This window comes from Serinus canaria, chromosome 17, assembly GCF_022539315.1.
Source record: "Serinus canaria isolate serCan28SL12 chromosome 17, serCan2020, whole genome shotgun sequence".
Lineage (NCBI taxonomy): Eukaryota > Metazoa > Chordata > Aves > Passeriformes > Fringillidae > Serinus > Serinus canaria.
This window is the reverse complement of record NC_066330.1, coordinates 3,657,934-3,668,808: the sequence shown is the minus strand read 5'-3', so window position 1 is coordinate 3,668,808 and position 10,875 is coordinate 3,657,934. Positions and strand designations below refer to the sequence as shown.

Genomic DNA, 10,875 nt, shown 5'->3' with positions numbered 1-10,875 from the left:
CCTTAATCCCTTTTTTGTAACCTTTTAGCAGATGGGATCTGTCTTCCCACTCTGCTCTGGATCCCAAGTCTCACTGCTATTTGCTGTTCCAGATCGACTGTGCAGGGCTGGGCTCTGCTTGTGTTCCACGTTCATCTGCATAAAATGCAGCTGTTGTCTTCATCATTTAGGAGAGTTCAGGGTGTTCCCCTGTCCCATTTGGACACCACCAGGTTGCCAGCTGGGGCATCTACTTGCAAAGTGCTCCTTTTGTTCCCATTTTTTTAGGGAGAAAACCTGATTCCAGTCAGATAAGGGGAGTGTAACCCTCTTATCTGGAGAGCAGAATTTTGCAACAGCGTTCAGTTCCCGTCAGTGTGAGGATTCCTGTTTCCCTTTCTGGAAAAGCAAACACTGGCTTGCCTGGATAACAACACCCAGTTGTTCCTGGGGGCACCCAGAGCTGGTGTGAGGTGTGTGGCTGTGCCTGTGCTGATGAATATGAGCAGCAGAGCTCTGCCCACAGCCTTTTAATGCGAGTGACATCAAAGGCAAAGCCCTGCCTGCTGCCGGGGGGGACCCACAATGCAGCTCGATACAGCCGTGGAGCAGCTCCAGGCCCGCTGGCATCACCGCTCTGCAGCCAGCCACCCTCCATTGTCAGCCCTGGGGGGCCAGCCCTGCATGGGGACACGGGCACAGGCCCAAGCTTGCCTTTAGGGGCTGTCCCCTGGGCTGGCTGGAGCAGGGGGTGACACCTGGGGGCTCAGGTGGGCAGCAGGGCGCTGAGCCCCCGGCAGCGGGGGGAGATGAGCTCGCAGGATGAGCAGTTCCCAGCAGAAACAGCAGCAGCAGCAGCCCCCGAGGCAGCAGCGGCCGATGAGGGCATGACCTGGTGGTACAGGTGGCTCTGCAGGATTGCCGGGGTCATCGGGGGCATGTGTGAGTATCCCCTCCCCTCTGTGTGCCCCCTCCTGCATGACAGAGCTCGTGTTGGAGTCCTGACCCCGTTTTGGCCATGAAGGGGTTTTGGGGTGCTGGGTTGGTGCCAGCTCTGGGTGCTGGTTTGCTGTGTTTGGGGCGGAAGGGAGAGCGGTGGCTGCGCCTGCAGCAGGGTGGGTTCAGCTGCACACGAGGGATGGGCTGTGTGCTCACTGAGCCTGCTGAACTTTGGCACCCGGCAGTGGGGACGTCATGGGGCAATCTGCAAATCCCTGAGGTTCTTCTTGGCTGTGGCACTCCCTGACACCGATGGGAGCAGCAGCTGAGCCCTGGTGCCTGGCAGGCAATTTAGATGGTTTTACTATGAGCACCAGGCTCATGGGGGTCAAGTCAGGGCTGGAAGAGTGGCCACAGGGTTTGGTTTATCCTATTTGACTTTTGGGTATTTATATGTTCCTACAACTTGTTTTTTTCCCCCCATCCTGGCTGTCAGAGCATGTTTCCCATTGCTTCTGTTGCTGATTGTAGAAGGCCTGCCCGTGGGTTTTAGTGAAGGTGAAGAATGGTTTTGGTTTGTTCTGTGTGCTTTTAAGGGCTTTGGTAGGACACAGAGAACAGAGCTGCAGACGCAGAGTGAGTTGGCTGAGCTCAGAATTACCTGCTGCTGAAAAAAATTTTCCCAGGGAAAGAGTCTCAGCAACTTTGCCAGAAATCAGCCTGTCCTGGAGTGCTGTTTTGCTACATTCTGTGGAGAGATTAATAGCTCTTAAAAGCAGGAGGGACTGTTATGACCGCTTAGTCTGATCTCCTGCAGAGCACAGGATGGAGAATTTCTCCTGCTTCAGGTCCACGACTTCAAGTTAAACAAGAAGGTTTCTCAGCCAGTGCAATCAGCCCTGATTTATTCCATCAGCTGGAGCTTTGTGTCTGATCACCCTTTCCCCCTGCCTGCCCCTTCCCATGCCTGCCTTTTGCCTTGGGGCTGGGCTGCACTACCCCATGGTGTTTTTGGAGCTGACATTTGCACCCTGTGGTATCACTGGGCAGGCTCCTGAAAGCCCTTTTTGGCCAGGCTGCTAAAACATGTGCTGCTCTCACCGTTCCATGTGCTAGGTGCTGAAATCCTGGAGGTGTGACAGGATTTGGTGGGACTGCTCTGAACACCCCGTGCCCTGCCGGAGGCCCCTGCGCTCCTGGCCCGGCCAGCAGCCAGGAGAACCAGCTGGGAAGTGTCTGTGGAGCAGGTCCCAGGTGGGGGTTCAGAGGAGCAGCTTCTTTCCCACGGGCTGTGGCTGCAGCAGGAGCCTCAGCACTTTTCTTGCAGTTTTATCCCATGCAGAGCTCGGGGTGGTGTGGATGGAGGGTGAAGAGCTGGTGGGTCATGCTGGTGGCACTGCCAGCATGCAGCTGGCAGTGCCATGAGTGGCACTGCAGCTCATGAGTGGCTTGAAAGTGCAAATTTCTTCTTTTTCCCTCTCTGTCTTTGTGTTTCAAAGCAGCTGAATTATACTTGGATTATTTTCCCAACCTTTTGTTCACAGCTCTGCGACCTCGTGGCTTGTTTTTACAGGAAAGATGAGAGTTTTATGTCTTTGGGTGAGTCTGGGAGAAGCTTTTGGAAGAAGAGCCAGGTTCTTAACAGGGTTTGCCAAAGATTTGGGGAGTGACAGCTGGCTCTGGAGCCCTGACTGTCTCTTTATCAGTCAAAGAATGAGGCACAAACTCTCCTTATGAACAGGGAAAAGGGGGATTGTGGAAAAAACAACCAGTGCCCCGTGCTACCAACATTCTTCTTCAAAATGCTGCTTGTTCAGCATCACCTTGTTGAAGGTGGATGGTTTGGAGAAGAAGTGATGAATAAACCAGCAAGGCTGGAGTTTGCTGTTGTTCTCAGAACTTGCTGTGAAAGAACAGAACTAATTTATAAGGATTGTGAGCAACTGGATTGTAAGGCTGCTACAGGGCTGGATTATTTCTTACAGAAGGAAAAATTCCCTCAGAAAGGATGAGAAACTTCGTTAGTGGAGGTGAGACCAGCAGACAACATCTGCCACATGCAAACACCTGCAGCCACAGCTTGCTTCAGCCAGAAAAATCCAAGGGCTGGAGCAAGAACCAGACAGACAAGGTTCAGGATCTCTTTCTGGCTCCTGCACATGCTGGCTTGGTGACCTTGGCCAAGTCCCTTCTCTCCTTGTGTTCCTGTTTGTAATGGGACGAGGAGAGTCTGTGGCTTTTGTAAAACACTCTAGGAGCAAAAACAGGCTTGTGTTGAGGACAGTGACCAGCTGCTGGAAATGAATAGAGCCTTTGTAGGGAAGGGTGTCCTTCCCCCCTCATTTTAGCTCCCAGTTATTTGTGCTTCCTCAGGGATTCGAGATGGGACAGCAGTTAAACAAATGGCAGAACTGTCTGTCTCCCATAGCTTACGTGCCACGGGGCATTATCTGTGTTTTAACCCTGTTGGAAGGCCTCTGTTCAAAAAGAAAATATTTTAAAAATAAATTTTTGGCTTGGCAGGGGTGGGATCAGCTCCTGCCCTGGTGGGGCAAGCATGTACCAGGCTGTGTGGGACAAGCAGCTCTCCAAAGGAGACCCAAGGTCACTGAGTTGTTCTGTGGCTGTTGGCAGCAGCTCTGGGAGCAGTGCTCCTGTGATCCCAAACCTTTGACTCCTTTCCTGCTGCTCCTGCTGACGTGGGCTTGCTCAGCTCTGCTTCCTGGGTCATTAGTCCTCTGGCAACCAGGCTGGTTGCTGAGCCACGACTGCTGCAGGGACATGGAGCTGCAGGGTTGTTTTGCTGTGTTTGGGGACAAAACCAAACCAGAAACCTGGCAGAACAACCCCTGGTTGGTTTGATTGGGAAAAAAAAAACTTGCTTGGAAAAGAACATTCTGCTTCCCTTGGTTTGTTGTGTGGTGGAGACCTGCTGGGACTGCCTGGACCTCTGTGCTCTGCTACAGGTTCCTGCCCCAGCCCTGGCTGTGTTTTGGGGTTAGCTGAGAGGTTTTGCTGCTCTGCCAATTATAAAATGCCAGAAAGTCACTCAGCATTATTGTCAGGAATGTCCTTTCCTGGGGGACAATGAGTGCCATGAGACTGGGGTGCTTCCCCCAAGCTTCTCTTCCATCAGCATCCAAGAATTTGGTGGTCACAGGGAATTGGGACCCCCTGGTTTGGGCCCTGCTCTCCATGCTGCCCACAGCTCCCAGGAATCCTGCTTGCCATTGCTCTTTTCCAGCTGTTTGCATGTGTGACCATGAACAGATCACCCCACCCCCGTGCCTCAGTTTCCCCTGCAATGTTGGGACAGTGACAATGGAACCTGTGGGATGGGAGGATGAGAAGTGCCCTTGGAGCACATCCTCTGGAATATCCCCTCTGCTAGCTGATCTTGTTCTTGCAGGACTCTCCAAAAGAATTTTGGTCCTGTGTACTTAGTTCTAGGAAGTGTTAAAAAATAACATTTTTTTGGTATTTCCTAAGACCAGGAGGTCATTTGCTCGTGGGATGACCTTCAATCTGTCCTGTCATTGCCTGCACTTCTGCTTCCCAGCCTGGTAAACAAGGATAACTATTTTTAAAGGAACTTTGAGGATTCAGCAGCGACTGCTTAAAAGAAACCTTGCAAGCATGTGCCAGGCTTTTGAAGGTCAGGGCTGCTCAGAGCAGCTCTGCTCAGGGGTCCCCTCAGCAGACACCCAAATTCCTCGATACAGGGCTGGTCTCATCCTCAGAGAGGGGCTCTGCTGCTCTCCATCATCCCCAAGACAGCCTTTAAAGGCTATGGAATCCATTTCAGCTGGAGTTTTGCAGTGTGATGATGTTTGCTGAGGTGTGTCTCCTGCCCTCCCAGCTGAGCTCGAGTTCCTGGTGCCAGCTCTGGCCCTGGCAGAGGGAAGGGCCCATATCAGGTGCCAGGAACACTCTGCAAGTTTAATGAGGCAGCAGGGAGGTGGATGCAGCTCAGCTCTCTTCTTGGTTCTTCTCCCTGAGTTACAGAACCAGGAGCACTGGGGTTATTTTGGGCTTTATTCACTTCCTTTTGTATTAGCAGAGACTCAAACTCAGCTCTTTTCTGCCCATCTCTGGTGAAGGTGCACAGAACCAGCAGTGAGGGGCAGAGGCTGGGTTCACCTCTGCTGTATTTATTATTTTCCTGTGTGCAAGCCATGTTTCTGCTGAACTTGCCCTGTGCTGCTCAGAGGTGGAACCTGCTGGCACTGCTTGTCTACCTTGGCACATAAAATCCAGGTGCACGTCCTGGACTCCATGTGGAGGCAAATGTTGTTCTACACAAGGGAAATAATTGTTGGAACAGCACTCAGAGCAAAAGGATTCCAGAGGAGGGCTTTTCCCTGCCTTCCAGGCTCCTTTTGGGCCACCAGACCTTTCCACCCACCATCCTGTGCTGCCCTGCAGTGCCCACAGGTGCTGGCCAAGGGAATACAGGGTTGGTCATGGTGGTCACTGACAACCTCTTTCTTTCCAGCCTGTGCCTTTGCTGGTCTCTGGAACTGTGTCACCATCAACCCCCTGAACATTGCAGCCGGCGTGTGGATGATGTGAGCAGGGTTTATTTTCCTTTTCCTGCTGGGAGGGAGGTTTTGTTAAGCAGACCCCACTGAGGGGGGCAAAGCTGCCCTGCTTGGGCAGTGGATGGGAGTGAAACATCCATCAGGCTCTGGGAATTGCCAGGTCTTGCTCCATCAGGCAGCTTGAGATGTTGGGTTTATTTATGCATTTTTAGGTAAATACTGAGATCCCTTGTCCAAAATAAATCTGGGGCAGCAGGGCTTGAAAATTTGGAAATTATCAAGAACTGAGGGGGGAGCAGAGCAGGGCCCAGCCTCACCATTCCCTCCACCTGCACGGAGCATGGAATATCTGCTCTCTGTGGGCCTGGGGGGCATCGCTGACCCAAACTCTGGTGACTAAAAGCAGGATTAACTCTGCTTTGCTCTCTCTGGAGGCTCAACGCCTTCGTCCTGTTCCTGTGCGAGGCCCCTTTCTGCTGCCAGTTCATCGAGTTCGCCAACGCCGTGGCCGCCAGGGCCGACCGGCTGCGGGCCTGGCAGAAAGCAGCCTTCTACTGCGGGTGAGGAAGCTCCTGGGGGGACTCGTGGTGGGCACACCCCGGGGAAAGAACCCCCCTGCAGCCTGTGGGGAGCGGGGCCCTGCTCTGAGGGCTGCCCCTGTCTTGCAGGATGGCCGTGTTCCCCGTCGTGCTCAGCCTGACGCTGACCACGCTCCTGGGCAACGCCATTGCCTTCGCCACCGGAGTGCTCTACGGAATGTCGGCCCTTGGGAAGAAGTAAGAGAGGTCCAGCTGCTCGTGGAGGGGAAGGGAAGGGGGGGAAGGAGCTCCAAAACTGCCCCATCTGCCTCCCTAAGGCTCTGCTTTCCTGGTGCACAAACCGTGCTGAGATGTGAATGTGGATCGTTCCACATTCCCCCTCATCTCAGAGAAAATCTCCCTCCCCTCAGAGCCCTGTATAGAAAATCTCCCTCCCCTCAGGGCCCTGTAGAGAAAATCTCCCTCCCCTCAGGGCCCTGCAGAGAAGATCTCCCTCCCCTCAGGGCCCTGCAGAGAAAATCTCCCTCCCCTCAGGGCCCTGCAGAGAAAATCTCCCTCCCCTCAGGGCCCTGCGAGGGAAGGGCCCAGGTCCCAGCTAAAGCTCTGAGTTTTAGGAGTTCTGAGGGTCCCACTCTTCTTTCTGCAGCTCTTGGGTGGATGGGCCCAGCTTTGGGGGTTGGGGAGGGCCAGCAAGTGTGGTTTGACCCCTGGAATCCCTTGGAGAGGCAGGCCCCAGCTGGGACAGTCCCTGCCACCCCCACGCTGTCCCTTCTCTCCACAGGGGAGATGCCATCTCCTACGCCCGCATCCACCAGCAGCAGAAGCAGATGGATGAAGAGAAGCTCACGGGGAGCCTGGAGGGACAGGCTCTCTGAAGGACACGAGCTCTGGGTGGCATCTCCTGGACACTGAGGTGGTGAAGATGTGGAAGTCTGCTCTGCCCTTCCCTCTGTCCTCTCCACTCCCTGCTACACCACGATTTCCCTGGACACTGCAGCAACTGGAAATCTCAGGGGCTGGGGCAGGCTGTGTCCTCTCCTCACACCAGCAGCCAGACCTCAGCACGTCTCCCCTTCTCTCCTCAGCCCTCAACCCAAACAGTGCGCCTATTTTTTAATATTTTCTTTTCTTTTTGCTGCAGAGGTGCTGGCTCTCTGAGTGCTGCTTCCCAGCCTTTCTTTTTATTTTTTTTGGATTGCCCTCTGGATGGTTGAGGAGGACAGAAGACCTGCCAGTGCAGGTTCCATGTGTTTAGGAACATTCCCTGGGATGGCCCTTCCCAGGTACAACCTCTAAAACCCCCTGGTGCTTCACCTTGGTCTTCTTCCACTGTTTTAATTATGGGACCAAACACTGGAGGCATCACTGCACAGGAAAGGATTTTCAGCAAAAATCCATCTCAAGATAAAATCCATCTCTTCAAGGGAGCTGCCAGAGCTGCTGGGCAGATCCTGGGACCTCCAAAGCACAGTCCCTGCTTCCTCTGGATACACCTACAGGCAGTGACTGCTATTTACTTGAATTATGAGAATTACTTTGTCTTAATAAGGGCACTTTTCTCAAGCTTCACTCTTTTCCTGGGGCAGAAGGGAAACAATATTTGCTGTGCCTCAGCTGAAAAGGATGTTGTTTCTTGAGCCAAGTGGGATTTTTTGCTGGTGTGAGAGTCCCTGATGTGCAGGAGCATTCCTGCCTCGTGAGCCTGGGACTCTCCACCCCTCTGTGCAGGGACCTGCTCTGCTTGCCTGGTACAGCCTTTGTCTTTGGGATTGTGGTTTTTTTGCATCAATCCTGAGCTGGTTTTGTGGGAAGGTGGCACATCTTCCCTGTGCAAACAGAGAGGAGGCTGCAGCATTTCAGTGTGGACAGCTGGGATGTTTTACTTTGCTATTCCAGGCTCTTTCTGTGGTTTTCACATTGTAATTTCTGTTTGCTTTGTACCATGCAGTACAAAACTGCTCACTAAGTCCAGATCCCCCTCTTCTCATCCCAGTATGTCCTGGGGATTTTAATTTATTTGATTTTTATATGGTTGCTTTTTGTTTTGATTAGGAAAAAGGGGAATAATTTATTAATCGTTTTTAAGTACTTTATTGGGACTCATTTCTCTGGATATAGGAGAAAGGAGTGCTCTGTTTCCTGTCCTTCACAGAGCTGCCTCATTTCACCAGGGCTCTCTGAACCCAGGGGCAGCCCTGGCTGCTGCAAAATCCAGTTTCAGCCTTCAGAGTTTCTCAGATTCTTCAGAAAAAGTGTGTTGTCCTTTGACCCCTCTGTCTTCTTCTGGGCCTCAAGCTTGACAAACTGTGTTTTCCCCCTCTTCTGGGAGAGAGCGGGGAGGAAAACCGGGCTGTAACTGCTGGACTGGGACAGCCACCAGCACTGTGTGTCCCTGTTTGAATCCTTGGGTACAGAGGGCTTGTGCTGTGCTCTGAGAAATGCTGCTGGAGGCCGAGTGCTGTCTGTCTGACAGAGGAGTCTGTCCATGCTGAAAACTCTCCTTAAACCCTGCCCTTCCTCAAGCTGCTGGCTCCTGTGAGCTGCTGCTTCTTCCCTGGAGCTCAGGAGCTGTGAGGATTCCCACCAGCCAGGATTTCCTGGATGTGGGCACCCTTTTTGTGCAAAGCCCCTTTCCCCCCACCTTTGAACTGGGATTGCTCCGACACCCCTTGTCCGGGGTGCAGAGCAGGCACCACCAGCCTGGGTTTTTTCCATAAAGGAAGTATTTTTTCCCTCAAAGCTGTGCTGGTTTGGAGCCCCCAGGCCTTGGCTGATCCCTGGTGCTGGATGCAATGCAGGGGCCATGCAGGAGGAATGGGGGGTACTCCAGAGGGAATAACCTCTGGGTGCTGCGAGGGCAGAGCCCTGCCTCAGGAATGGGCACAGGCTTTGATTTCAGGGGGGTGTGGGGGGTGCTGTAGTGTTTAGTAGAGGAATGTTGCAGACTGATGCATGTCAATGTCTCTGGTAGTGACAGCTTTACTCTGTGAGTAGTTCTGCAGTAGCTTTAGTGTCAGGAGAGGCCAAAGGCAAAGCAGAGCTCAAGGGCTGAGACTTCCAGGGTGCTCTGAGGGAGCACAGAGCTGGTGGGACCCTCATCTGCCACTCCTCCTGCCATGGTCCCCGGGGCTGGGGGAGGTGTGTGCTGCTCCAGGGCACCTGCAGGTCCCACCCTGCTCCTTGGCACTGAGGCAGAAGCCCCAGCAGTGCTGTCACAGTGTTTTGTGGCAGCAGGGTCTGACCCTGAGGCTGAGGCAAGGGAGAAATCCACATCAATCTGCCACCATGAGCGGGTGGCAAAGCTCAGCCCTGAGCTGAAAATGGGCCTCAGGGATTCCCCTGAAAGAGCTGAGCTGAAGCCTTTGGCCTCAGTGCTTGAAGTGTCTGTGCCTGTCACCACTGGAGGTGTCTCAGATTGTGCTCCAAGGGTGGTGACTCCTGCAGGGACCTGTCTGGAGTGGGAACCCTGGGGAATTTTGGCTGTCTGGTGCAGCTGGAACCCAGCCAGATGCTGCCAGCATAGCAGACAGGCTTGGTGACAGCACCCGTGTCTTGGAAGAGCTGTAGTGACACCAGTGGATGGTCTCACCCCCATGTGGGCCTGTTTGGTGGAGATAGGAAGGAGCTTTAGAGTAGAGTAGCATCACAGTAGTTAAATGCCAGTGCATGGTGGTTGTTAGTTGTGTTTAGAGGCACCCTCGGGGTGCTTGGAGCTGTGTGAGGACAAATGAAGTTCAAACCCTGCTCTGGAGGTTTTACAGGCTCAACCCAACCCTTGTGAGGGCATCCAGGTGGGATGGCTGATCCAGAAGGGGCTCTGTGGAGCAGGGTCTGCTCTCCAGGCCTTGGAAAGATGAGATGATGTGAGGGCTCAGGGGGTGACACGCTGAGGACAGCGAGCTGCTGGCACCGAGAGTGGAAGGACCCCTGGGGAGCAGTGGCCTGTCACACACCAGTCACCAGGGCAGGTTTATGCACTGTGCCACCCTTCCATGCCTCTGTCACTCGTGTGTGGCAGCTCTGTGTCCCCTGGGGCTGCCCACGGGGCGTGAAGAGCAGGGCAGAGCTTGCTGCTCTGGGCAGGAGCTGCTTCTGTAACACCCATCATTCTCTGTGTGTGCAGTGAATAAAAACACCATTCTACCTCTGGAAAGAGCCACTGTGATTTCTCACACTCCAAATGTTGTAGCAAAAGCCCTGGGACTCCCTGTGCTGGAGGAAGGAAGTCACCCAGAAAATGCTCCTCCAGTGAGGTTCTCTCAGGAGCTGGAGTGCAACCTCGTTTCCTAGTGGGGCATTTCCTCCTTAGGCTGAGCCCTGGGAAGCTCAATTCATCTCTGTCATTTTTTCCTCAGGAAAAAACATCCACTCTCTTCAGGGAAGGGTTTCACTGAAGTGAAGATATCAAGAGCTGGTCCATAGCCATGTGAGAAAGAGAATGCTCAAGCACAGGGCTGCCAGAAATCCTGATCTTCAGAAAGTCAGTGGAAACCAGAGGCTCTTGAGACCTCTTGTAGTCAGGCCATGCTTAGAAAAAGTTGTGTTCCAGCCAGGGCTGAACATCTTTCTGGAAAAGGGTCTCAGCAGCAAAGGGTAGGTTTAATACTGAATGTTTTCTGTGTTTTTCATTTTGGCCCAGCACTCTCCCTCTGTCCTAGGCTGTTTTAAATTAATGCTGTGATAAAGCACATCTTCTCTTAGGTGATTTCTCATCTCCTGCTGCAGGAGATCAGAATGGCAGCTGGCACATCTGGAGGGCTGGCTCAAACATGCTGTTTTACCCCCTGCTTCCTCAGGACAGCAGGCTGAATGTCCCAGGAACAGCCCTCGGGGTGCCAAGTGCATTTCAGGAGCAATGCTTGGGCACAACATGTCCC

At 53.3% G+C, this 10,875-nt stretch overlaps 1 protein-coding gene across 1 annotated transcript; it reads left to right on the top strand.

The window, feature by feature from the left end:
* Nucleotides 1–441: 441 nt before the first annotated feature.
* On the top strand, nucleotides 442–10,145 carry CACFD1 (calcium channel flower domain containing 1). Its single transcript, XM_009093382.4, has 5 exons — nucleotides 442–921; nucleotides 5,414–5,486; nucleotides 5,894–6,019; nucleotides 6,128–6,235; nucleotides 6,780–10,145. Exons 1-5 carry the CDS (start codon nucleotides 789–791, stop codon nucleotides 6,871–6,873), a joined length of 534 nt encoding a protein of 177 aa, XP_009091630.1. The 5' UTR covers nucleotides 442–788; the 3' UTR covers nucleotides 6,874–10,145.
* The last annotated feature ends 730 nt before the right edge of the window (nucleotides 10,146–10,875 follow it).

Bases quoted from the DNA above. Each gene is read 5' to 3' on its own strand.
- CACFD1 (XM_009093382.4), top strand. From the start codon at position 789: ATGAGCTCGCAGGATGAGCAGTTCCCAGCAGAAACAGCAGCAGCAGCA. The intron at 922-5,413 runs GTGAGTATCCCC...CTTTCTTTCCAG, and splicing joins CGGGGTCATCGGGGGCATGT to CCTGTGCCTTTGCTGGTCTC. The intron at 6,020-6,127 runs GTGAGGAAGCTC...CCTGTCTTGCAG, and splicing joins AAAGCAGCCTTCTACTGCGG to GATGGCCGTGTTCCCCGTCG.